The sequence below is a fragment of the Syngnathoides biaculeatus genome, chromosome 17, assembly GCF_019802595.1.
Source record: "Syngnathoides biaculeatus isolate LvHL_M chromosome 17, ASM1980259v1, whole genome shotgun sequence".
Lineage (NCBI taxonomy): Eukaryota > Metazoa > Chordata > Actinopteri > Syngnathiformes > Syngnathidae > Syngnathoides > Syngnathoides biaculeatus.
The window spans coordinates 23,235,637-23,260,572 of record NC_084656.1 but is presented as its reverse complement, the minus strand read 5'-3'; the positions used below and the strand labels follow the sequence as shown (position 1 = coordinate 23,260,572).

At 50.5% G+C, this 24,936-nt stretch overlaps 4 protein-coding genes across 7 annotated transcripts; 1 reads left to right on the top strand and 3 right to left on the bottom strand.

Moving 5' to 3' along the window:
- Positions 1 to 8: 8 nt before the first annotated feature.
- Positions 9 to 12,247, bottom strand: slc25a1b (slc25a1 solute carrier family 25 member 1b). 2 transcript variants are annotated; one of them, XM_061802142.1, is made up of 10 exons: positions 12,110 to 12,247; positions 6,772 to 7,258; positions 3,714 to 3,821; positions 3,534 to 3,633; positions 3,173 to 3,311; positions 3,019 to 3,103; positions 2,225 to 2,329; positions 1,799 to 1,914; positions 1,646 to 1,719; positions 10 to 1,324 (listed from the first exon to the last, which is right to left on the bottom strand). In XM_061802142.1, exons 2-10 carry the CDS (start codon positions 6,881 to 6,883, stop codon positions 1,210 to 1,212), a joined length of 954 nt encoding a protein of 317 aa, XP_061658126.1. In that variant the 5' UTR covers positions 6,884 to 7,258; positions 12,110 to 12,247; the 3' UTR covers positions 10 to 1,209. The 2 variants fall into 2 exon arrangements, with proteins under 2 accessions (XP_061658125.1, XP_061658126.1); XM_061802141.1 differs by lacking the exons at positions 6,772 to 7,258; positions 12,110 to 12,247 and having other exon boundaries at positions 9 to 1,324; positions 3,714 to 5,062.
- zgc:56235 (Voltage-dependent anion-selective channel protein 2-like) lies at positions 7,654 to 12,666 on the top strand. Its single transcript, XM_061802140.1, has 9 exons — positions 7,654 to 7,867; positions 8,261 to 8,335; positions 9,133 to 9,182; positions 10,106 to 10,258; positions 10,342 to 10,394; positions 10,470 to 10,691; positions 11,078 to 11,228; positions 11,306 to 11,363; positions 12,165 to 12,666. The coding sequence occupies exons 2-9, from the start codon at positions 8,269 to 8,271 to the stop codon at positions 12,254 to 12,256; spliced, it is 846 nt and encodes a 281-aa protein (XP_061658124.1). The 5' UTR covers positions 7,654 to 7,867; positions 8,261 to 8,268; the 3' UTR covers positions 12,257 to 12,666.
- A 311-nt stretch (positions 12,667 to 12,977) lies between these two features.
- Positions 12,978 to 16,887, bottom strand: tor4aa (torsin family 4, member Aa). The gene is made up of 3 exons (XM_061802139.1): positions 16,675 to 16,887; positions 14,321 to 14,749; positions 12,978 to 14,234 (listed from the first exon to the last, which is right to left on the bottom strand). The coding sequence occupies exons 2-3, from the start codon at positions 14,747 to 14,749 to the stop codon at positions 13,398 to 13,400; spliced, it is 1,266 nt and encodes a 421-aa protein (XP_061658123.1). The 5' UTR covers positions 16,675 to 16,887; the 3' UTR covers positions 12,978 to 13,397.
- Positions 14,610 to 23,173, bottom strand: brap (BRCA1 associated protein). 3 transcript variants are annotated; one of them, XM_061802136.1, is made up of 15 exons: positions 22,776 to 23,173; positions 21,758 to 21,922; positions 21,213 to 21,384; positions 20,841 to 21,030; positions 20,631 to 20,744; positions 20,416 to 20,564; positions 19,920 to 19,995; positions 19,703 to 19,841; positions 19,504 to 19,613; positions 19,349 to 19,438; positions 19,146 to 19,249; positions 18,512 to 18,651; positions 18,219 to 18,429; positions 16,898 to 17,068; positions 14,610 to 14,749 (listed from the first exon to the last, which is right to left on the bottom strand). In XM_061802136.1, exons 1-15 carry the CDS (start codon positions 22,855 to 22,857, stop codon positions 14,746 to 14,748), a joined length of 1,917 nt encoding a protein of 638 aa, XP_061658120.1. In that variant the 5' UTR covers positions 22,858 to 23,173; the 3' UTR covers positions 14,610 to 14,745. The 3 variants fall into 3 exon arrangements, with proteins under 3 accessions (XP_061658120.1, XP_061658122.1, XP_061658121.1); XM_061802138.1 differs by lacking the exon at positions 16,898 to 17,068 and having other exon boundaries at positions 14,623 to 14,749; positions 22,776 to 23,171; XM_061802137.1 differs by lacking the exons at positions 14,610 to 14,749; positions 16,898 to 17,068 and having other exon boundaries at positions 17,900 to 18,429; positions 22,776 to 23,170.
- Between the last annotated feature and the right edge of the window lie 1,763 nt (positions 23,174 to 24,936).

Genomic DNA, 24,936 nt, shown 5'->3' with positions numbered 1-24,936 from the left:
ACAAAGTTTATTATTTGTGAGCGTTCAAAAAAAAAAAAAAAAAAGACTGAAAACTATTTTGACACAGATTCTCGAACTGGGGTCCGCAAGGTTTGCAATAATTGTATAGAAGTGGGGACTGGCATCCCAATAAGAGACAAAAAATAAACAAAATAAATCACATACAGCATACAAGCATTAAAAGAGAAACAAAACACAAAAATCAGTCAAGTAGTATGAAAAGCAAAAATGAAAAGAAAAGAAAATCACTTACAGCCGACTATCCCAGAGTCATTTATATCTTCCTTTGCTCTTATTGTGTAAAGCGCTTTTATGGTAAGAATCACAATCAGGGTAGTTTCCATTCATAGCCACATTCAAACAGCAAAGGGCATCTGGAGCCAGGCCCAATAGGAGCAAGTCCGGCTTCTGCGCCTTGCACCAGGTTGTTCCGGGAGCCGGGATTCCAACCGGCCACCCTTCGGTGACCGGACGACCCGCTCCACCGACTGATCCGCAACTGACTTTTCATTTGCATGATCCTCTACTTCTTTACATTTGCTCTTTCAATTATTAATTTTGATTGATCTGGTTCTTACGTTCACGAAATCTTTGTCTCCTTGAAGTCAAACAGTTTGAGAACCCGCGTCGTGGGAATACGCATACAAGTGATAACGATATCCGGCCCGTGTATGAAAGTCGGGCCGGTGCTGAGCTCGGCAAGTAAAACGCAAACGCTGACATTCAAAGAATGAGCGTGGCGATTCATATCATGTACGTCATCTTAAAAGCACCCAAGTAAATTCTGTGGAATGGCGACGAAGGGACTCTTCAATCATACTTGAAAAGCAAAGCAAAAAAAAAAAAAACATGACACTATCTATCGCACACCTCACATAAAGCTCAAATGACAGCGAGTAGGCACTTAAAGGCTGAATGTTTTCCATAACATTTCATTTATCAGGAAAGTATGGAATGTAAATTGCATCCGTAAGAGGGTTTGATTTGTTGGTGGTTAAATTCTTTTCTGTAAGTTGTTGTAACGGAGTTGTTGTTGCTGCGGCCAGTTGGGTTCAAACCCGTCCCGGCTCGCGTCCACATTTCCACACACTCAGCGGGCGCGTTTCCCGACAACCGGGCGACTCTCACTTTTCACTCAACTCAGAGGTAGACGGGAGAAGAAGCGGGGACTGGGAGAAACCGGTTTGGGCCCGTCAGGCGGCTCCGTTGTCAGTCCGTCTTCCAGACCATGTTGAGGACCTTCACCACCTCCTCGTAGATGATGAAGACGATGGCCACGTCCAAGCACACCCGACCCAGACGAGGCACGGTACCTTTGTAGAACCTGAACAATTGCGGCGACACGTTCGACAATGTCTGGAAATTAAGTGGACCTAAAATAATACCCCGAGGTATGCCACAGTGCTCGTCAGGCTACTTCAAATCGGTGTAGCGTCACAGATGTAATAACTTCGACTAGTAACGGGACACAGCGCGAATACTTTCGCCGCCTTTGACGACAGAATCAATCCCGCAGCGACTTCATATTTGTTTTCGAACGGACTGAAAACGAAAAGCCATTTGACCAATCGGTGCAGAGAGGTTGCAGACTTCCAAATGTTAGCTGGTAGCAGCGCGACTGGAGCGTGCAAATTGTCCGACTTACGCCCTGGGACCTTCGTGCTTCATGATCTTCATGGCGCAGTCCACGGTGCCTTTGTACTTGTGCGCTTCCAGACCCTGTTGACACCCGCGGAAAGACGGCCGTTTGCGAGAAAAGTGAGAAAAGCGCGGGGGGGGGTCTGGGGAGTAAACCGACCTGCATTCGGGTTTTGATGACATCCAGCGGCGTGTTCCCGAAGACGCTGGCCGCTCCGGCGAGCGCGCCAAACATTCCCGTTATCAAGGGGTTAATGGATTTGTTTGGGTCGTCGCCTGGAACAGCACAAAAATAAGGAAAGAGTCGGTTATCCTCGCGAGGGTTGCGGGAGTGCTGGAGCCTATCCCGGCTGTCGCTGGGCAGGAGGCGGGTACACCCCGAACTGGTCGCCAAAACAAATAACCGGACGCACTCACAATCGTACCCAAGGATCAATTTAGAGTCTTCAACGAGCGCATGTTTTGAGGATGTGCCCGGAGGAAAGCCACCACGCAGGCAGGCAGGCAGGCAGGGGGAGAAGATGCAAACTCCACACAGGCGGCGCCGGGATTCGAACCCCTCGGAACTGTGAGGCAGGCTTTGTACCTTTATACCAGTTCCTGAGCGAGGTCATGACGTAGAAGCGGATGGCCTGGTTGGAGCCTTGCTTGAGCACGGTGGCCGTCAACCCTTGGTAGGTTCCTCTCAGGCCTGCGGACAAGAGTGGCAGTCGCAACTTCAATACTGCAATAGAGCTTCGATTGGCCCTCAGTTGAGACATTTTTCACGACTGTTTGGATTTTTGTGGCATTGCACATTATTGGTGCGCATCATCTTTTTTTGGTTTTCTTTTTTTATTTCAGCCATATTTTATTCCCATTTATTAAAGTTAGTTTTGAATAATTGTTCGTTTACAGGGAAGTATTTTTATACATTTATGGATTTTTAGTTTGCACAATTTTACAATCATTTCTTTACTTTTAGTACAGTATTCCTGAATTTTTGTACTTTGTCATTTATGTATTTTTTTTTTCATTTGTGAATGTTTGATCATTTGTATTTTATACATGAATTTGGCATTTGTAATCATGACCTTGGTATCGATTTCAGTATTTTTTTTTTTTTTTAGTGTTGCCTTTAAGTCACTCTGCATTTTGAATCATTTTTTTTTAGTCATTTCTGTACAGCAGTTTTTATGTCTATATTTCTGCAGTTTGCTGGTTGCAGCTTTAAAATATTATCTGTCTTGGATTTTAATATGATTTGTGTTTTGTTCCATTTCTGCATTTTCATCAATCGGAAAATGATCCATTTCTGCAATTGTGCATTTTTTTTTTTTTTCCCCTTCGATTTTTGCAATGTCATTTTCGGACGGCTCGATTGGCCAGGCGTCCTCGTACCTTGAGTTCTGATGATCTCGCGCACCCCGTGAAAGAAGCCCTTGTACTTGGGGTTGGCCGAGGTCTGATCGTGGATGAATTTGACCTGCAAAAGGTCAGCCGGCCGTGAGCGGGAGGACAGCGGAGTTGTGGGGCGAGGGGGGCGAACTCTGACCTTGACCGTCTCCATGGGGCAGACGACGGCCACGGCCTCGGCCACGCCGGCTCCGAGGCCGCACAGGAAGCCGCGCTTGCTGTCCAGCTTGCCGTTCTGGTCGCGCATCCGGTTGCTGAGGAGCTCAAAGACGCCGAACCTGCGGGCAGATCCTCAAAATCATCCCGCCGTCAAACCGACTTTCACATCAACTCCGGTGGCAACATTTGCAATTTTTGGGGGCTTGGGGAAGGGGGGGGGGGGTCCACTGCACACGCTAGCACGTATAGCTTCATCCAATTCTTGTAGCTTGTTATTATGAACATATTGTCATTGGTGTACACTTTTATACATGAACACAGAAGGCGGCCCCGCCGGGTACCTGACGGCGGCTTTGGGGATGGAGCCGTAGAGCAGCGAGCTGAGACCCCGATACAGACCCCTGACGCCGTGGCCGCTGACAGTCTGCTTGACGCAGTCACCTGACACACAGGAAACGCGTGAGACGAGGCGTCCTCGGGGGGCAGGCGGGGGCGCGTACGGCGAGCGAGGCGCTGCTGACCGATGCCTCTGTACTTGGGCGGGTTGGCCTTCTCGTCCAGCTGCAGTTGAGTCTTGACGTACTCGGTGGGGAAGGTGACGCAGATCTCGATGCCGCCCGCGATGCCGCCTGCCAGCCGACGCAAAGCGAAAAGCGCGGCGGGCGCTTGAAAAACACGCTCGGGCCTTCCTTCGACAATAAAACGCACGTTTCGCCGCACATCTGCCACAAAGCCCGACACCATCCGAGCCAGCCTTCCCGCCGTGCGTGTGGGATCGAGCAAAAAAAGTGTGCGCAAATCGCCGAAGGAATATTGACTCCAATGAAGGATGGAAAAGTCGCAATGGCTTCAAATCGGTCAAAATTATGCAAATATTTCGAAATGGCCCATTTCATTTTTTCCGACGTGGACATTTTGGTTCCACGGTGAACAATTCCACTGAAGTCACCAATGAGCTGGATGAACATTTTTTCAAACGGTGGAGAAACGTCGACGGTTAAGGCGGAAAAAGACGTGGCAACGAACGCATTGGGGGACATCTGAACTCTGGTCGGGGTCCACGTTACCTTACGCGTGCGGCCGCCGACCTACGAAGCAGGTCGCCTGCGCGCGATTGGCTCGGACGACGGCAGCGTGGCGGTGGCCTGGGCGCAAGCCCCGCCCTGACTCCATCCGTTCCCGCGTGAAGGTCAAAGTGTGTCCATGCGGGGCCTACTAGTGCAACTTTGAGCTGGATATTGAAAATACTCAAACCACTTCGACGTACGTGATCTACCAAAGCCGTTTATTCGAGATCCATGAAATGCGGTTCAATGTCAGTGTACTAGTACGCTCCTTGTTTGTAGCGCACTAGTGGAACAACAATGTCTTACTATTCCTTTCCCCACACGTGCTCCCACTTTTGCTCAACTGTACACAATCTGCCATTTTGGCTCGCAGCGGCCATTTTGAAGGGCGTCCCACAATTTTTCTTTTGTTTAGCTAGCCCGTGAAGCCAGTTTGACTCAGCAAAGTGACATTTGGTAGTTGGAAGTCGAGCCCCGAAAACGCACGGAAGTAAATATGTGCCACCAGGATTTGAATTTGAAATGTCCAGTGAGCTCATTTTCAATAGTTGTATTTCAGTGTAACTTTTCAATGTTAACAATTCGACTGTGTACAATTCGCTGTCCGAAATTCACCGTCTGTGCCACCAGGCAGGGTGACTTCAGGTCAGAACCGAAGACTTAGCCAATCGCAGTTCCGCTTTCTTAGTCACGTGACGTCACATACTAAGAAAGCGGCTGAAATACATAAACTGAAAACGTGATCACTACATTTCAAATTCAAATCCTGGTGGCACATATTTACTTCTATAAAAATCCATACCTGGAAAAAAAAAAAAAAAACCACTCAATGTCTGCCGTCATGGTTCACAGTGGCCATTTTGTCATTTTGCAGGGGGGTCTTTGACAGCTTTTGTAAACGCAACCCCCGGAAAGCCAGTCGGACTCGGCAACGTGAATTACGTCTCACGACTCGACAAGTCTCCCGTTTTGGTTTAAAAAGCGAAAGCCAGTCGGACTCGGCAACGTGAATTACGTCTCACGACTCGACAAGTCTCCCGTTTTGGTTTAAAAAGCGCCGTTTTGGGGTGACAAAGTCGTTTTGAGGCCACTGCACCCGCTCGGATTCCATTCAGCACGCCTGCCGCTACACAAACTGAGGCCCGCTGTGCTATCGGCGTATTGCGCTTTGTCATCGCGTTGCGCTGGGGGGTCGGGGGGGGCCTCTCAGCACACAGTGCAAAGGTCATCGAGTCCGCACGTGCTTTTGGACTTTTTGTTTGTGCACGTGTTGGAGCAACATCATATTAATCATTGAACCGACTGTAGTAAGATTGTTGAAAGTTTCAAAGGTAAACTGTAAAATAGGAAGCACGTTCCAAAGAGGGACGACGCCCTTCGTTTCAAGAGGCCCAGAGCAGAACATTCAATATGAGTGAAATGCTGAAAACAGACGCAAAGACTTCATATATAATAATAATAATATAATCCTGGATTGTGGGGATATAGTTTAAGCGTCTTTAGAAAGGTTTGAATGTTGCTAATTTGTGACATCACAAGGCGGGGGCATCTGCTTTCTAGCGTTCTACAGTTCAAGTACAAAGTGACATCATGTTGTCCAGCTGCTCAGTTGTGAGTTAGCTGTGCTGAGCATTCGTAACTCCGGCTTGCAGTTAGCGCGCTAACGATGGCTACAGATCAAAAATATACTATATATATATATATATATATATATATATATATGTACGTATATAAAAAGGTGGATCGACATTTTAAAAGATGGTGAGGCGAACATCAACAGCCAACTCTGCTTTAGTCAGGAAAAATTCAGGTTATGAAACGCCTCCTCAGAAAAATATTGTCTGTAGTTATGAAGGAAATTCAGAATATGACAGAAAAAAAGGGCTATTGACATGTAAAATGGGCTTCTACTTACAAGAAAAAAAAATAATCACTTTACGAAAGGACGTCCGGAACGGATTAATTTTGTAAGCAGAGGTACCACTGTATTTGGACCTGTGGCCACACAGATGATTCCAAAAAGTGATCAAATATTGACTTTCAAAAATGCCACATTAAAGTTGAGCATTTTTTGTTTTTTTTTGGGTTTAAGAGAGCCACGCTCACTCTAAGAGTTGCAAGCTGTCACGGTGTGATTTTTTTTTTTTTTTTAATGTCACGGACCAAAATTTGAGGTGGTTCGAGCGAGCTTCAGATATGGTGCCGCTCGAGTGAAGTATTTTTAAGAATATTTTGTGCTATGAATAATTATTTTTTTACGATACTAGGGCGGGAAGAGTACATCTTAACGACGTTTTAGTTGATAGTGTTAGTTAGCATTTTCCGTTGCGCTTCTCCTTAGGCGAGAGGCCGGGCACACCCTGAACTGGTCGCCACCCAGGGAGACAAATTGGAGCAGTCAAGCCGTCCAATCTTTGGCAACAGGTTGTGTAGTGCCTTCTGTTTTGTTTCGTTTTGTTTTAGCTCGTGTCGGCCACGATTCCAGAACTTTTGGAAGTCGCTCGATTTTTACCTGCCAGGATGGCCTTGCCCGGGTGGGTCAGCTTGGCTTTGCCCGCGGCGGCGGCGGCCAGGCGGCGCGTCCCGCCGCGGAAGGGCTCGGCGAAGCTGGCCTGTCCCGACATGAGCGCGCTGGTCGTCGTCCGGCGGCCTCACTTTGGCGCTGCGGGATGAAGAAGCCTGACGCGCTGCCGCAACTTTGTCGCATCGGGCGCGGGTCAAAGTGCGCCGCGCCCCGTGACCGTTGGACTTGGGACCGCGCTCTGGCCTCCTGGCTGCGGCCTCTGCGGGCTCTGCTGGCTCTGCGGGCTCTGCTGGCTCTGCGGGCTCTGCTGGCTCTGCGCTCCCCCGCTCTCCCCCGCTCTCCGCCTTCCTCTTGTGGACTTTTGACAGGCGAAAGTTTTCCGGCCGCGGCGCTTCGCTGGTGAACCAACGTTGAGGTCGACTTTCCTGAGTGGGCGGAGCCGCACCACGCCACGCCCCCGCCATTTAAGGGGGACCTGCTCAGGGACACGAAAACAACAACAACGCTTTGCCTTTTCCGTCCTACACGCGGACAAAAGTACATTTGACCCATAAAGCCCGAATTTAGTTTAGTTTAGTACAGTGTATGTGTCAACGCTGTACTAGTTTGTGTGTCGAACTTTGTTTGGACTCACTGGTGCAGCCATGTAACGGCGTGTTAATAACATCTGTCAACATGTTGCGCACACATCGATAAAGCAAGACGGGCTATCACGCTAGCGCTAGCAAATATTGCGCTGGTTTCTCTTGCGGTGACTCTTTGTCTTTGTCTTTTATTTTTTTTTTTTTTTGTCGCGTGCAGATGAACGCACGCGCAGCGTCGCGGATGTCATTTTTGGGTGCGAGCGGATTTCTCTCTCGCCTTCACCAGTGGCTTCCGGGGACGCAATTCCGGAAGTGGAGGCCGCTTCCTCTCGGCCTTCCTTGTCACTCTTCGCGGGACCGAGGCACCGCCACGGCGCATGCGCAGCGCGTCTCCTTCACGGTGCCCTGCGACGGGGTTGGAGCAAGGCAGCGGTCCGCCCTCGCAGCATCCTCGCGCCTCACGCCGCCAGGACTTCTTCGGCTGTCGCCCAAACGGCTCGGTGAGCGGCGTCCGCGCCGACCCTTTCGCGTCTTACCGTCGCGGGGCCCACCCACGCTTCGAGAAGGTTCGCGGCCGGCGTTTCCCGCACGGTTAGCGCCTCAAGGGATTTGGCTAACGGCAGCCATTATGTAACGATGTAACGAGGCTCGCGTGCGTCGTTTAATCCCGGGGGTTAGACGCCCCCCCCCCCCCCCCCCCGGCTTCACATTGCGGCCGACCGGACGCCATCTGATCGGATGAAGTGATGTGGGCCCGTCGGCGGGCCGGCTTGGTTCGTGTCAGCCCGCCCGCACAGCTTTTGTCCCTTTGTGTCCTTTGTCCCCGATCGTTCAACGTGCACCCCCACACGAACGGACCAAATATCACAAAGTTTTGCGCTTTTGTGTTGCAGCACGCACGATGGCTGTGCCCCCTTCCTACGCAGACCTGGGCAAAGCTGCCAAGGACATCTTCAGCAAAGGCTACGGTGAGGCAAGGCGGCCTTCGGCTCCACTTTTGTCCTTGTCAATGGTCGCAGGTCGCACCATCTCAAGTGCGGAACCGACTGGACTCATTGCTACTTTGGACGAACTCGATGATGTGACTTTGCTCCTAATTACGTGATAACCACTTGAACGTTCTCCATCCTACGCCAACGTGACACAGCCTCACTCCCAACCATCTACTAAGCGTGCTAAGATGACGCCGTGTTCCGACTAACTCGTGGCGACCACGTAACGTCGTCGCACCCGACTAACCGCATTTTTGCTCCTGACTAAATCGACAGAATGCAACTATTACTAAGTCGGTGGGTGAAAAACGTCTTTCCAGGGGCTCCGCGACGCGAAGACGAAAAAACTAGCTAATCGTGATGTGAGGATTGCCCTTTCCCGTGTTGGACCACGTTTTGATTGATTGTGCAAAAATGAAAAGCTAAAATTGTGTATTTCTTTGTACCGGAATGGCAATACTGTAGGCGTGTCCAGTGCTACATTATTGGTTGGGTTGGGTTGGGGGGGGGGGGGGTGGTTTCCGGACTTTGGGAACCACTTGTACCGAGCAGCTATTTGCGGGAAGGAACACCAGCTATCAGCGCTGTGCCAACGAAAAGAGTGAACTTGAATTGCAATTTAGTGTACGGAAGTCGTGCACTTGTACTCGGTAAGCGCTCGAGTGAGTCGTCTCAGTGGCGCCCGGCTGGGAAAAAAAAAAATAAGACTTGCTAAGAGCTAACCCTGTTCTGATTTTTTTTTTTTTTTTTTGTGTGTTCATCCCTCCTTCCAGGCTTCGGACTGGTGAAGCTGGACCTGAAGACCAAATCTCAAAGCGGCGTGGTGAGACTTCTTCTTCTTCTTTTGTTTTCCCTTCAGATGGCTCCTAACGAGCGACTCCGCCCACTGACACCACATAACGAGTGTCTGAGGGTCTATCTGCTCTCTGTCCCTCCCTATATACCCTTTGACCCCGCCCCCTCTTCGACCATCACGGCGGTGTGGCGCAGATGGTAAGACGGCCGTGAGACCGCCATCGCCGCCACCATCATCTTTTTTTTTGCCCTTCTTTAATCATCTCTCAGCTTCATCCGAGTGCGCATTCTTTCCTTTTTTTGTGTGTATTTCCTCACATTGTGGCCCACAATTTATGAGACTCTTCCCCCATAAATCATCAATATGCATTTATTGCATGAATAGGAATGAATTAATCCTTTGCGGGCAGGGGTTGCAAATTTTGCAACAGGTTAAATATAATCGAAGATTTTTCAGATTTTTCTCTCTCTGCAAAATTGTATTCGGTCCAGAGAGGGTTAAGAAGGAAACAAAGAAAGGGAAAAAAAAAAAAAAAAGATCCAATATACAAACATGTTATCGTGTATTCTGGCGTGTTATTGCCTTATTTGCAAAAATATTACATTGACTTAGAAATTGGAAGCTTTAAAATCGTTTTTGCGACACTTTGCTCATGTTAGTTGTGAAAACGTGTCATAAAGTACTTTTCAGGGATGCAAGAATTTTTGCACGAAATGAAATCGACCCCTCCCCCGATGACCACCGTAGCCTTCATAAATGCTCTTCTGCAATTGAGCGGGTCGACGTCGTCGTCGTCGTCCGCAGCCACCCTGAGGAAATCCATTTTTGCCTGTTTTTCCACACTCGTCCGTGTCTGGAATATTTAGTTTGTTATCGCGGCGGCAGATAAGGCGAAAAGCGCGATTGCGCCACATCTCGCTGAGGGGAATTTTGTGCGCGTGGGCCTTCAGGAGTTCAACACGTCCGGCTCCAGCAACACCGACTCGGGCAAAGCGTCGGGCAGCCTCGAGACCAAATACAAGATGAAGGAGTTGGGCCTGAGCGTCAACCAGAAGTGGAACACGGACAACACGCTGGCCACCGAGGTGGCGTTGGAGGACCAGGTCGGTGTCGGTGTCGGTGTCGCCAAGGCCTGCCCGCCCGCCCAGCCATTTAAAAACTTTGCCGCTCTTGTGTTTGCCCGCAGCTGACTCAAGGCTCGAAGGTGGCCTTGGACACGTCCTTTGTTCCGAACACGGGGTGAGAGCGCGTCGACTCGGGTCTCGTTCCCCGCGGGGGCGCGGTTCTGAAAAGCGGCCGTGTGGGCCTTCGCAGCAAGAAGAGCGGCAAGCTGAAGACGGGCTACAAGCGCGACTACGTCAACCTGGGCTGCGACGTGGACTTCGAGGGGCCCGTCGTCCACGCCGCCGCCGTGCTGGGCTACGAGGGCTGGCTGGCCGGATACCAGATGGCCTTCGACACGGCTAAGTCCAAACTGGCTCAGAACAACTTCGCCCTGGGGTACAAGGCCGGCGACTTCCAGCTGCACACCAACGTGTGAGTCCGCCCGTTTGGAAAACAAAGGCCGCAAGTCGTCACCCGTCAAATTTCTCAATATTCCGAGGCCGTTGGTCGTAAAGGGAATCGAACTACCGTGCGGCAAGGCCGCCGCGGCGTCGCGGCCCCGTGCCGACTCTTCGTGAACCCGAGATGGCGTCGCGTGACGTCACAATTTGAGATGACAAGAAGCGAGAAATGTTTTCATTCCAAACTCGCTTTTGATTGAACTTTGCACTCGTGCCAGAAATACAGATTTGACAGTTCAAACAATCAGCGACCGAAGCGCTTTAGCAGCTGACGAGCGTCACTTTCAAAGAGAAAAGAAAAGCACAGATCACATGACGACAGCGGCCCCTCATTGGTCGTCTTTTTTTGCCTCTCAGCAACGACGGCACAGAGTTCGGCGGCTCAATTTACCAGAAAGTCAACGAGGCGCTGGAGACGGCCGTCACCTTGGCCTGGACCGCCGGCAGCAACAACACTCGCTTCGGCATCGCCGCCAAGTACAAAGTGGACGCCGAGACGTCCGTGTCCGTAAGTTGGCACTTGTGAGGGCGGGCGGGCGGGCGTCGGCGCCGTTCTAAGCGCCTTTTTCTGACCTCGTCACGCAGGCCAAAGTCAACAACGCGAGTCTCATCGGCGTCGGATACACGCAGAGCCTCCGACCAGGTGAGGAACGTTACTTACGGCGCTGAAGGCCATCTATTGAATTCTTATTCCGTAGATGCGGGACTAATCAGGGCATTATGACTCGTGTTATGACACGTGCAGAAAAAAAAAAATGCCTTCGCGTGGCCTGAAAAGTTTCACTTAACTTTCTAAAACTTGTCACGTTTTTGTTTTGACTTCGACTTAAAACCAAGACAAGTGCAGGTTAGATTGAAAAGTTTGATTTGTTGACGCTTTCACATAATTGTCTGCTCGCTCACAACACTTTTTGTTCAAATTTCTAATGTGTAAGATGAAAACAAACAAAAATGAACACGCTGAAAAACGCTTCTTAAAGCCTTGAAAATCAAAGTGTTCAAAATGCTGACACCGATGACATAAACTGCTTCACTTTTTCAGCCTCTTCACGTTCATATTTCCCATGTGATTTTCTTTCATTTTATTGCCTGATTTGATTTATTTTTTGTACTATGCAATTATGTTTGTACCTTGAAAAGCGTCTTTAAATTAAATGAATTATTACTCTTGTTCTTATAGTTGAATGTTGTCGCCAAACATCGATCATTGGCCTCTGATCAACTTTATCTGTCCTTAAAAAATATCCGTCCGTCTGTAGAGTACGTAGAGCGTGGTAGAAAAAGTCTACACACCCCTCTGCAAATGGCTTGTGATGTATAAAAACAACCCCCCCCCCCAAAAAAAAAAAAAAAAAAAGCCTACTAGAACAGCTGAAGTAGTGCACTCACCGCCGATGCGAGTGAGCGTAGCTTAGCTCGTGGCTAACGCATTTGTCCCCGGCAGGCGTCAAGGTCACGCTGTCGGCGCTCATTGACGGAAAGAACTTCAACGCCGGAGGTCACAAGGTGGGCATGGGCTTCGAGCTGGAGGCGTAGAACCACAACCTGAAGAAGAAGAAGAAGAAAAACCACTACCGCGTAGCTAGCTCCCCCCTCTCGTCCCCAAATCCCACGCGAGCATGTTGACTGTGTTGATTGTCGTCGTTGTGGTGCTGCCGCTTGCTCCTCACCGAGAACTTTGACTGACCGCGTATGCTAAGTTGTGACACTTCCGGTGGAGGGTTGCCGTGACGACCAGACTTGAGACAAAGAGTACAAACTGCGCAGCGGAATCGTTGCATAGTTTTGCTTCTCGACACGATTGTTTTCATCTGGTCGAACGACGTCTATGTTCCGTTTTCACCGTCCTCGTCGCCCCTCGAAACGCCTTTTTTTGGTCGTCACTGTCAGATTTCAGTTTTTCCATGTCGACTAGGGTAACTATTATTAAATATATTTCAAACGGACGCGCTTCTTTGTGTTCTTTCCGAAAATTCGGATCTCGCCGCGGCAAATCGTTTATTTTTCAACTCTTCTTGCGGAAAAACACAACAGATGACAACAATTTCATTGTCATTTACGTTCCCAGAGACATTTTTTCCATCCGCCTCGTTAACCCTTAAAAACTTTGATTCTGTCTCTCTGACCTTTTTTTTTTTTTCCCCCAAAAGGCAAATCTAAAATGGCTTTCAACAATTTGCTACATTTGAAAGTGCTCAAATAGCAATCGTTTGACACCCCCCCCCCCAAAAAAAAAAACCCCGGTTGGCAAACATAAAATAAAAATGCGCTGTTCCTTTTAACAAAAAAAAAAACCTTCTTCTTACTTCTTTGGATGAAAATCAGAAGTGATTTTTTTTTTGTGCGTGTGTGTGGTTGCTATAAGCTAGCGGCTAACGTCTCCTCGTTCAGGAAGGTCTCGTTTGTCCTTCCCTCACTTTGATTTCAAGTCACACTGATGAACGACGGGAGGAAATATTGCTGCTAGTGTCCTTTTGGTACTTTTCCTTTTTGTGTTTTTGTAGTTGTAAAAATTCCCAGTGGTGCGTGGATTTTGAAGCAGTCCACCGGCAAAGAAGTGGATGAAGCTCAAACGCGGTCTGTCGGATCGATCGCACGCCGGCCAGTCCTGTCCCGTCCCGTCCTGTCCCGTCCCGTCCTGTCCCGTCCCGTCCTGTCCCGTCCCGTCCCGTCCTCTTCACAGCAAATTGACCTTGGCCACCACCTGCTTGCACCCCGTGGCGGAATACTCCCTCCCCCCCACGGCCGGATAGTACTGGATCTCCGCGGCCAGCTGCTCCATGTGGACCCGATCCGGGTAGAATCCCTCCCGGCTCATCTCGTCCAAAAAGCACTCGCTGACGTGACTTTTCTCCAGGAGGCCGAGGGGTACCAGGTTCACCTGGGCCCAAAGCGGGTGGCGGCCCTCCAGGTGGCGCCGGAGCGCGGGCGTCAAGACCCGCCCCAGGTGGGCTCGGTCGGCCTCGGCGGAGACGTTGCGCAGCAGGTGCTCGGTGATGAGCTCGTGTCCCTGGTGGCTGAGGACCACGTAGATGGCGTTCAGGAACTGGTTGGCCGCGGGAGTCCCCACCAGGCCCAGCAGGGCGTCCAGGATCTCGCGGGGCATGTGCTCGGCCTCGTCCAACACGAAAAGCGGGATCTTCTCCTCCCGCTCGCCCAGCTCGACCGCCTCGGAGACCAGCGAGACCAGTCGCTCGGCGCAGCGCGGGGCCTCGGCCTCCGGGGGGCAGTGATGCAGCGCGAAGTACTGAAGCACCAGCGGCTCGCCCACCACCGAGCGGAAGTGACCCGCCAGGAGCCGCCCCAGGTGGCTCTTGCCCACCCCGCTGGGGCCGTGCAGGGACACCACCAGGGGCCTGTTGTGCACGTAGGTAGACAGGAAGTCCTTGAGGTGCCAGAGGAGCGCCTCCACCGCCCCCTGCTGGCCAAACACCTCCCTGCCCAGAGTCTTCTCCAGACCTTCCAGGTCGTAGCGGATCACGTGGTCGTCCAGGTTCTCGATGGCGTTGTAGACCTGACGGGCACAAACAGCAACTCCGGTCGGAGTTCAGTGTCGCGAGGAAAGACGAGGCGGGACGTCGTCGTCGTCGTCGCGCTCACCTGTACGAAGAGAATCGCGCTGAGCAGGTAGAGACAAAACTCTGCCGGGCTGTGTTCCGGTCCGGGTGCCCTCCGCCGCCTCCTGTTGGGGTAGAGCACCCTCCTCTTCCGCTTCCTCTTCTTCCACTGCGGCGAGCTGGACGCCGACGCGGGGGCGGAGTCAAAGGTGAAAATCTTGGGGCTGCTGCGGACCGGGGCCCCCGGCAGCCCCCCCATGGCCAGCGCCATCTCCTGGCGCCGTTTCTTCAGGGCTCGGTACTTTTGCTTGATGCGGATGACGGCGCGCAGCGTGGACGACACGCCTGCGAAGCCGGGGCCGGGACCCGCGCCGGACTCGTCCCTGGTCTCGCCGTCGTCCTCGTAGTCTTTGGTCTCATCCCGGTAGGACTGGTCGTCGTCCTCCGACGAGCTGCTGTCCCGGTCCGTCATCTGCACGCAGCGTTACGGAGTCAACTGCAGTATTTACATGAAAACCGGATGACGTCACGGATGTCATTGGAATCCGTTGCATTCCTTGGGAAATATGTTAAGTTTTAATTCAAGGTTGCTTTTGGACATCTTTACGATTGCAATTTTAGTCACGTTTGAAAAAATAGCTGCAAGTGATTATTATTATTATCATCTCTTCAGTTGACTTCCTCCTCCTAAAGCCGACACTTGTGATTGGCCCGCTTGGGTCATGTGACGTTAGTCTCACAGGTGCCATTTTCGCAAAAAACGACGTCCAAGTGCCACCTTGTGGCGCCATCTAGTAGTGTCGGAGATTTTCATCGGGTGAAGCACATTTTACTTTCGAAAAGTTTCATCGTTTTAAATTTGGAATATTGTTTTACGTTGGCTGTCATGTGAGGCGATTTGGTATTAATTGTGCACATCTGCGTATTTAACATAAACAACAACCAGGGGTTGCGGGTTCGTATCCCACTCCCTGAGGAAGGTTGCGTCAGGAAGGGCGTCCGGCGTAAAAATGGTGCCATCCGAGATGAGACGCCGTGGCGACCCCGAAAGGGACAAGCCGAAAGAAACTCCATTGTTACTACGCAGCCATGCATTTTTCAGAGTGGATGCCGGAGCCAATCCCAGCTGTCCTTGGGCAGCCCTCGACTGCGTGCCAGCCAATCGCCGGGCGCGCGAGGATAGGGGCGGGGCTCGCCTCTGATTGGTCGCTGCGAGAGTTGACCTTTTGGGGACCCGTCCAAGCTCCCAGTCACAGAACTTGTGATTCGAAAAACATTTTTTTTTGACGTGAAAACCCGGCAGAAGGAGCGCGTCCACTTCCTGCTGCGAAACACGCACGCACGCACGCACGCACGCTCCCACCCAAACTTTGGAGTTGCTCTTCGTGACGGCGGCAGGCAGCCACTTCCTGCTGCGGAACAGGAACAGGAACAGGGCCGCGCATGCCGTGTCCCTGGCGGCCGGCCCACTTGCGGCTTCGCTTTCAATGAACATTTACACAACTTACAAACCGAGCGCGACTTCGCTTAAACCGCTTACTTTTTTTTTTTAGGGCACTTAAACTCGAGCAGCAGGTCTCGAAAACATTGCGGTCGTTGCGTAATAAAAGCCTCGCGAAGCTCGCGGCGGGGGAGGGAAGGAAGCGCGGACGCGAACGGAGTCTCCTTCCTGCTTGATAAGCGTTTTCAACCGACCTGCGCGTTCAAAAGACTGGAAACGTTTGCTGCTTCTTCGCAAACCTCCTCACGTGAGATTGCGGCGTGTCGGCAAAAGTATTCGCTCGCGCGCCGCGCGGCTTTGTGAGAAATGGAAGAACTGATCCCCGAACCGCGGGAATATGAAATTGTCCCGAATCCCAGTGAAATGAACTGCGGAGCGTTGAGCACAGCGAGAGCTTTTGAACGTCGCCGCCGACAAGTCTGGAGCGGATCAACTTGACTGGCCCGCGCACCTGACCGCGACCCCGTAGAACACTTTGAGGACGAATCTAGAGCCGGGCCTTCTGGTCCCACGTCAACGCGCGACCTCCGACATGCGCTTCTTGGAACAATTGACGCAAATTCCCATAAACGCACTCCAAACATTGCAAAAGAGCGGAAGCCGCGTCATATTCAAGACTACCCATCTGGAATTGTTCATATGTCAGTTGAGGGGTTGGGATTCAGCCTTCGAAAAATTCTGTCAAACGGATTTGGGGGGGAAAAAAAAAAGGGAGAATCCCGTGCATGAGAAACGGAAGAGCGTGAAGTCAAATTTGAGAATTCAGTCCAGGAGAAGTTTGAAAATCGTTTATGAAACGTGCAGAGGTGTCAATGAGGTCAAATGTTGGGAAAGCCAAAGATGAGACGTGAGGAGAAAAAAATGTCTGAAACGCGAAACTCCGGCCCGTGACTCACACGACAAGTTCAAGACTTTGGAACTGCCGAGCCTCCGGACGAGTAGACGAACTTCCGGCCGAGAACCAAGCGCAGACGTCGAGACGACGGCGGACCTGACGAGCGGGCCGCTAACATTCCGAGCATATTTCCGCTTCCGTCGCTTTCCTTCCTCCTCCGCACAAAAGGCAAAAAGCTTCTCGCTGGATGTGGTGCGGGACAAAAGGGGGAAAGCGTGACTCACCTCCGATGTGTTCGCTGCGCTCGCGCTACTACTGCACTACGGCACGACTGCGCTCCATCGTGTGCGCCGAGCAACTTTTGTGCTGCCGGCTCCGCCCCCCCCCCCCCCCCCCCCCCCCTCATCCTGCTCTCGTGTGACAGCACATTACAACACTTCCTTCTTTTGTTCCACCTGACGGAAAAAAAGCAATCAGCAACAAAAAAGAAAAAGTGTAAAAAAAAAAAAAAAAAAAAAACTGGGTCCATAAAAATTGGATGATTTTTATCCCCATAAAAATGTTCTCTTGGCAAAAACTGCTTCCTGTAGTAAATGTGGCCCTTTGTTGTTTTGGCCAATCAGATTTCAGCATCTCTGCGTCGCCATGGAAATGTTATCTGCCCACAACCTTCACGGCTCGGTCGGGTTGCCGACACTTGTAAACAGAAAATACAACAATCCTCGCGCGTATTCTTTATCCTCTGCAAAAAAAAAAAAAACGACTGAATACTGCGGCTGACTGCGTCACTTTTGCAGTGGTGAAGCTTGTGTCGCTATAGAACCGGTAGGGGGCGTGTTGAAAGGTGCATTCTGGGAAAGAAAAAAAAAAAAAAAGAACTAAAAGAGAAAAGTTGCGGCCAAAAAAGTGCACCGCCAGAGGTCGTATTTTGCACCGATATTTGTTGCAGAGCGACGGAGTCGAGCCGCCGATAAACGTTGCCAATAACAACAAAGACGATTTTCAAGACGCTAACGGCAAATATTCGTGAGCTGAATGGTACCGAACGGCGTTTTCGGACCTGCTAGTTAGCCTGCTAATGATCAGCGCGATTGCTAACCATTTAGCATCAGGTCTTGTTTTTTTTTTTTTTCCTGGATTAAAGTCTGAAAACCAAATTCAGACCGAAAGCTCCCTTCCGACATGCTGCCGAGGATCAAAGTCCATTCTTCGTTAAAGGACGCTAAAATCTCAAATGTTGGTCCAGAAAAAAAAAAAAAAAAAAAAATCCATTATAAAGAAGAAAATCGATTTTAAGAGAATTTAATAGTGTCGGCTGTCCTTTACAATGTCTTTTATTTTGCGGCATTAAAGTTTTTTTTTTTTTTTTTCAAACCACCTTAAAAGGACAACGTTTGCTCTTTGGGGACAGGAATGGGGGGGAAAAAAGTGTTCCGATCTATTCCTGAAGGTCAAAGTGGCTCCCGGCGTGTTTCATTGCAGCAGTCGAGTGCGACGGAATCAAAAGCTCCGAAATAAGGTTTGTCATATTTCTGTGTTGATTTTACAGCCCCCCCCCCCCCCCAAAAAAAAAAAAAAAAAAAAAAAGTCTTGAAATGGGATTACTTCCTCTTCCTGCCGCGGCCCCGCCGTCCTCTTGCGGCGGCGGCGGCGTCGTCGTCGGCCGCGGGTCCCGCCGCGATGTTGATTTGGCCTTCCTGGATTTCGCTGCGCGTCTCGTCGGGGAGGCCGCGGATGCGCTGCTGCGTCTCCAAGTAGAACATGACGTCGCGCAGTTGGTCCTGCAGCTCGGCCACCGTCCGGTCCTTGCGCTCGCCTGCACGCGACGCCGCAACTTCAGCGAGGTTCCGATTCTGCATTTGCGCCGGTCTCTGAAAAGTATTTTGCGGCGTCCTCACCGCTCTCTTTGGCCCTGCGCTGTTCGTCGGCCAATCGGGTCTGCAGCTGCGTCTGATTGGCTCGCAGGCATTTGTTCATTTCCTGTTCCTCCGTCAGCTCCTGGCTGAGTTTGGTCATGCGGCCGCTCAGCTGCGTGCACCTACGGGTTTCACACTTAGCGTGACGATCCGTCGCTCCGCTGAGTCGCGCGTCGTCGGCCAGCAGGAAGTGAGCGAAATGAGCTGGCGACGGCTCCGATCGCGCGACCGTGTTGTCGTGGCGTCACCAGCGGGGACCAACACGAGTGTACGCCAAACAAAATGGATCTCAACACAATTACAAACAAGCGCAAACAACGGCAGACAGACATTATCTAGCACCCCCTGCTGCACTGGGGTGGAACAGGGATTTTGAATACCGTAATTCCTAGCCGCTGTGCTAGTTAGCGTTGGCGCCACTGCGTTAGCACCGCCGCGCTAGCGTAAAACTCTTTCTGTGTACCGAGGCTACTAACCGGCTGGGCTCCGTAGGCCGGGAATTACGGCAATTTCTATTCAGAAATTTAGATGACGGTGCAAATCCGGGAATTTTCCCATCCTTCTTTTTGTGGAATATTACGTTTTTTTTTGTGACATTACGTGGAGGTCGACTGACTTTTTCTCCATGCTCTGTTTGTCTTTGCTGATTTCTCCCAGGCGGCGTTCCAGGTTGTCACAGCGCTCCAGAGTCTCCTTAAACTTGGCCTTCATGTTGTTGATCTGTCTCGCACGCACGCACGCAGGCACACATATCGACACGAGCAACACAAATGTAGCCAGTTGAGTGTCACCCAAGGACAATCATGCAAAACGGTTCACCTCCTCCGCCGTCTCCTTCTCCAGGTGCGCGATCTTGTTCTCCCAGTAGACCCGCTGAGACTCCAGCTGACTGGTCAGCAGGTACGAGTACTGAGGGACCAGCGGGGCGACCGCTCGTTAGCGCCACGGGGCAAGAGAGGAGCGGACGCACGTACCTCCAGCTGCAGGGCGTCGATCTTCTCGGCCTGGCAGGTGTCGCCCTCGCACTCGTACTGGACCATCTTGCCGTCCGTCTTGCTGGCCACCAGCCGGTGGACGTAATTGTCTAGCGGGAGGAGCATTAGCGACACGCTAAAGGCCGCGCGCGTTCCACAAAACGACACCGAAGGAGGCCCGCCGGCAAACATTCGCTACCTCCGGCGTAGTCCCAGACGCGATGGTTGGTGAGCTGCATGGCGTACGTGTGCTGCGTCTCCTCAAAGTGTTTGTAGGCGTGGCGGCTGACGTAGCGGCCGCAGCCGATGTGACCGCAGATCAGGCAGATCCACAGGTTCTGGGGGGCGGGACGGACGGGTTAAAGGTGAAAGCAAAGGCTCGGTGATCGGGGCGGCGGAGGGCCGGTCGGCGTTACCTCCTGCACGCCGCACTCGAAGCATTTGTTCTCCTCCACCGGCTCGGGAGTTTGACAGTAGCGGCAGACGGGACACCTGCCAGAAGATCGCACAACACGCATTACGCGCAAATCGCCTTCACGTTAGCTTGTTTGCTCTCTGCGGAAAACAAACGCAAAACTGGTTTTGAAGACTTTTTGTCGTCATTGCGACCGAAACCGTCGGGGCACTCGCGACGTCGTCTGCTGGACTCACGTGCGTCCCGACATTTCCAGCTGTGCGACGTGCCAACATTGACATAAAGCAGCTACTTAGCGGCGGCATTTTTCCACTTTTCTACAAGCAACCTCTGGATTTCAAACAAGTCCCGTGCAGTTGAAAACACGTCGGCCCCAGAAAGATGCGCGTTGACGTCAAGACCGCTCGCAGCCGCCGTCGACAGGAGCGCTTTGGGGTTAAAGAACATTCCGGCGCTGTGATTCTGCGTCAGCCCGCGATGAAGGGTTTTGCACTTACGACGCGTCCTCCCAGCGTTGCAGACACTGACTGTGGAAGCTGTGGTTGCACAAGGTGGTGAGGATGCCGTTGACCGACTCGTCCATGCGCTCCAGGCACACCGTGCACTTGGGGAGTTCCGTCAGGTCCATCACCGGCAGACCGGCGCCCTGGAGGGACCGGACCACGGCGCGTGGGTCGAGCGGCTCGAGCGGGTCGGCCGGCGTCTCGCTCACCTCCTCCGACTTGAAGACCTCGGCGCGCTCCACGTAGACCAGCTGGCACACGGCCTCCTCGATGGAGTTGAACCGCCGGCCGTTACACGCCGAGTAAAAGCTGTCGGCGTCCGCCTGAGTGGCGGTTGGGGGGGGGGGGGGGGGCGCAGACAAAAGTCGATGAGCAAACTGTGACTCGCCGCTGGGCCCGTGCGTCGCCGTCGCCCAGACCTGCGTGCTGAACTTGATGAGCACCATGTACTGGTTGGGGGTGGAGTCCCGGATGATCTTCATGTGCTCCATGACGTCGTTGAACGGCGCCATCAGCTTCATCAGGTCGTGACTCGTCATGGCGGCGGGAACCGTCAGGATGCACAGCATGGCGCTGCGCCCCACGTCCTCCGTCAGGGACGTCATCTTGCTGCACCGAGAGCAAGGGGGTGGAAAGAAGAAAGGAAGCAGAAGAAAACGGAGGAGGAAAGGAAAGCAAAAGAAGAAGGGAGGTGAGGTGAACGGGAGGAGACGAAGCAAAAGCAGAGGCAAAAAGAAGGTGAGCGCGGCGGCCACAGAGGGCGACGACGTGCGTTGGGCGCGGTTGCCGACTCGGTCTTGTAGAGGTGCAGGATGCCGTGCACGACCTCCACCGACGGGTTCCCGCTGAAGAAGGACATTTGCTCCGGCAGCCGCTCGGACGGCGAGTCCGGAGACGCCGCCGCAGCCGCGGCATCATCTTCGGGATCCGGGCGACCTTCCGGATCGTCGCCCCCGCCTTTGTCTACACACACGCGCACAGAAAGTTCAGGAAGCATCCGGAAGCGACAGCCGACTTCCTGCCTCCCTTTTGCGCCTTTTCGGCTTTTGAGCAGCAGCTCGTCTCCGATTGGCCGGCCTGCCTCGTTTTGTTTCCAAGCAACGAGAACGGCGCCACCTGCTGGTGCGGGTGACCATAAAGCCAACGCAAAAAGCGCCCCCACGCCCCTCAAATTTGGGAGGAAGGAGGACATTAATATGGATGAACTCCAGGTCGGCAATTACAATCGTGTCGAGAGATTCAGTTAGTTGTGGAGTTCGAACCCAAAAAGCCAAACTTGTATCACAAAGCTGCAGCGTGAAATTAAAAAAGAAAAAAAAAAGTGCCGTTTGGTTACCTGGGCCGGGCTCAAAGGTCTCGATGACGACGTCCCCCATGGATCTGCTGCCCATGTGCTGGTGCAGCACGGCGCTCCGCTCCGCCTCCGTCTTGCCGCTCAGGGCCAGCCGGGCCACGGCCAAAGATTTGTCCTGCCGCTGCTCCTCCGTGGACATGTCGCCCGCTAACCACCGAAGACGCACAAAAGGGAATAAAGTATGTCAAACAGGTTATTTGAAAAAGAGACAAATACATTGGCATGTGGTTTTAATCATGGAACATATTCAAATATATGTCACAATTAAAAAAAAAAAAAAAAAGTTAAATTATACTATTTTTTTTACCAACAATAAATTACTCCATCAGGTATGACATTTTTTTTTGCATTATCAAAATGTTATTTTGATTTACAATGTATTTACAATCATTTCAATCCAAATGTAATATTGGGTATTTTTCTATTCATTTATTTCTACTACTCATTTACAAAAAAATAAAATTAAAACTATTGCTAAATTAAATAAATTGAAAGAAATGAAAAGCATGTCCCGGATTTGAACGAGGATAAGCAGTATGGAAAATAATTGAATATATATATATATATATATATATACACACACAATTTTTCATCCATAAATACTTTACTATTTGCAATTAAATTACAGTATTTTCTAAATTACATGGAAGCTATGGATATGTCAGTTCGTTACTGTTCTCACTATAATTATTCATTTATTAAAGTGTGATGTAAAATTGTTCATTTGTTATCAAACAGACTTAAAAACAAAAAGGGGCTAAATAAACGCAAGAATTCATACTAGCTAAAACTGAGCAGTGATTCTTGAAAAACATTTCCACATTACATATACGTCAATTGACATTGCATTTTTATTCGGAACTGTCCCGAATGCCCTCTTATGGCTTCTCCACAATACTTGTTTTTAGAATGATGCCAAGACTTCGTACCAACGGTGTAAACAAAGCGAAACTGCGGCCGCAGCTCCAAGCTAGCACAAGAACGTTCGCCAGGCACTCACCGGCGGCCGAGTATCGGAAGCCTTGCGGAGCTGGGGACTGGTCGGCTACCTCCAGGCGGATGACCACCAGGGACACGCTCATGTGTTTCGGCCTCGACGACGTTTGGAAAAGACACAAAATAGAAACCGAAAAACGAGGGCGAGCGATGGCAGCTAGCAAGCAAGCTAGCTAGCTAGCTAGCTGGCTGGCCTCCAAAAGGCGAGAGCGCTCATTGACAACACTTTGCTTAGGAGACACTTTCATTTACACACACAAAAGGAAGGGGAGGGGGGGAAGGAAAAAAAAAAACAAAAAATATATAATACATCCGTCTACATATTTAATACATGTAACTTGACAGAAAGTTCAGGAAGCTCCTGAACTTGTACTTCTTCTTCTTTTTCTTCTTCACGACTGAAGTCATTTATGTGTACTCCGCCTAGCGGACTAAAAGTGCAATGACATCTTTTCTGCGCCATTGTAAACAAACAAACAAAAAAAAGGCATGTAGAATTTCTAAATTCCATCTATTTTCTGAGCCGCGTATCCTCACAAGGGAGTCCTTGAGCCTACCTCAGCTATTTTTGGAGCAGGAGGTGGGGTACACCCTCAACCGGTTGCCAGCCAATCGCAGGGAACATCACAACATTCATATTCACGGGCAATTTAGTCATAAATTAACTGAGCATGCATGTTTTGGGGATGTGGGAGGAAAGCAAAGTGCTAACTCCACACAGGCGGAGCCGGGATTTGAACCCTAGACCTCAGAACTGTGAGGCAGCTTAATTGCTAAATTGCCCACGGTTGTGATTGGTTGTCCCCCCCCCCGTCGATTGGCTGGCGACTGGTTCAGGGTGTACTGCGCCTCCTGCCCAAAGATAGCCTCCAGCGCACCCGCGACCCTTGTGAGGATAGAAGGCCCAGTTCATGGATGGATGTAGAATGCCTTAAATTGTAATTAAAAGTCAAGTTGACCCAAAATATCACAAAAGTATATTCGTGCCCTCTGTTTCAATTTCTATCAAATTCCGGGCAGAATTTATTTGACCATTATTACAATTGAGTGGCAAAAATTGAAATATTTAAAATTGTAATTTAAAAACCATTGGCACAAAAACACTCGCCACATCTCAATTTGAAATATAATCTCAAAAGCTTGAGTGCAGGGTTAGGTACAGAAAATCGGGAAGCATCTGAGTGTGAATTTGAATGCAAGACCGTGAATTCTAAAGATTTCTTCCATGAAGGCGCAACAGTAATTTTATTATTATTATTATTATTATTTAAGGCAACGCGGTAGCGTGCGGGTGCGCTTTGACTGGCTGCCAATCAGCTCTCGCCTGAAACCGGATGCGATTGGCTCCAGATCAGGCGTGACTTTCATATTCTCAAACTTCATTAAAACGGAGGAATTTGTTTTTGTTAGAACAGAATATTTGTCACATTTTGCATTTTATTTAAAAAAAAAAAAAAACTTGGATATTCCAGTGTTTGTTTTTTCATTTTCTAACAAAAGATGCTGAGACGCTCAAAGTCCAGATCGTCAATCATCACTTTTCATTTTCTTCCAGTTGAAAGGCGAACCAGAAACGATTGACGACGTTGAAGTCGAGACCGGACCGACGTGAAGTTGACGCGATTGTCTGAAAAATGTTTTGGTTTTTTTTTTTCTCATTATTGGGCGGATGACATCCAATCAAATTTGACATTTATCCAACGAGAAAATGAGTTGGAAATATATATACGTATTAGCAGCTGCTTGAGGTGCAAACCTCGAATTTTGCGTTTTTTTTATTTTTTCATCTGAGAGCAAATAATGAAAAAAAATGAGCACACAAGCCACTGCAGCAATGTCACGCTGGCTCTTGCGCGCGCGCACACACACAACCGCTTCCAGTGTTATTTACAATCAGGTCCAAAGTGTCTTTTATTTGAGGTGCCTGCATAAAACCTCACATCAGCCTCAAGTTGCAAGTTTTGCTGCTTGTTGTGGACGTCACGCGACCGGCGGCAGAAGCTGTTTATTATTTTGAGATTTTTTGTTTTTGTTTTTGTCGTTCTACACTGCGACTACACACGTGTTGACATCCTTCAGAAACACACGAGAAACAAAGCACACACAAAAAAAAAAGAAGAATTCCCCCAAAATCTCCAACGGCACCTGGAGCGCGGCAATTTCCT

Excerpts from the sequence above, each read along its gene's own strand:
- slc25a1b (XM_061802141.1), bottom strand. The coding sequence starts at position 3,936 with ATGGTGTCGGGCTTTGTGGCAGATGTGCGGCGAAACGTGCGTTTTATT. Across the intron at positions 3,634-3,713 it reads GCCCAAGTACAGAGGCATCG|GTGACTGCGTCAAGCAGACT; the intron begins GTCAGCAGCGCC and ends CCTGTGTGTCAG. Across the intron at positions 3,312-3,533 it reads ATCCCCAAAGCCGCCGTCAG|GTTCGGCGTCTTTGAGCTCC; the intron begins GTACCCGGCGGG and ends ATCTGCCCGCAG.
- zgc:56235 (XM_061802140.1), top strand. The coding sequence starts at position 8,269 with ATGGCTGTGCCCCCTTCCTACGCAGACCTGGGCAAAGCTGCCAAGGAC. Across the intron at positions 8,336-9,132 it reads CATCTTCAGCAAAGGCTACG|GCTTCGGACTGGTGAAGCTG; the intron begins GTGAGGCAAGGC and ends CCCTCCTTCCAG. Across the intron at positions 10,692-11,077 it reads TTCCAGCTGCACACCAACGT|CAACGACGGCACAGAGTTCG; the intron begins GTGAGTCCGCCC and ends TTTGCCTCTCAG.
- tor4aa (XM_061802139.1), bottom strand. The coding sequence starts at position 14,749 with ATGACGGACCGGGACAGCAGCTCGTCGGAGGACGACGACCAGTCCTAC. Across the intron at positions 14,235-14,320 it reads GCGCGATTCTCTTCGTACAG|GTCTACAACGCCATCGAGAA; the intron begins GTGAGCGCGACG and ends TGTGCCCGTCAG.
- brap (XM_061802136.1), bottom strand. The coding sequence starts at position 22,857 with ATGAGCGTGTCCCTGGTGGTCATCCGCCTGGAGGTAGCCGACCAGTCC. Across the intron at positions 21,031-21,212 it reads CTGCACCTCTACAAGACCGA|CAAGATGACGTCCCTGACGG; the intron begins GTCGGCAACCGC and ends CTCTCGGTGCAG. Across the intron at positions 20,565-20,630 it reads AGGTCTTCAAGTCGGAGGAG|GGCGCCGGTCTGCCGGTGAT; the intron begins GTGAGCGAGACG and ends CGGTCCCTCCAG.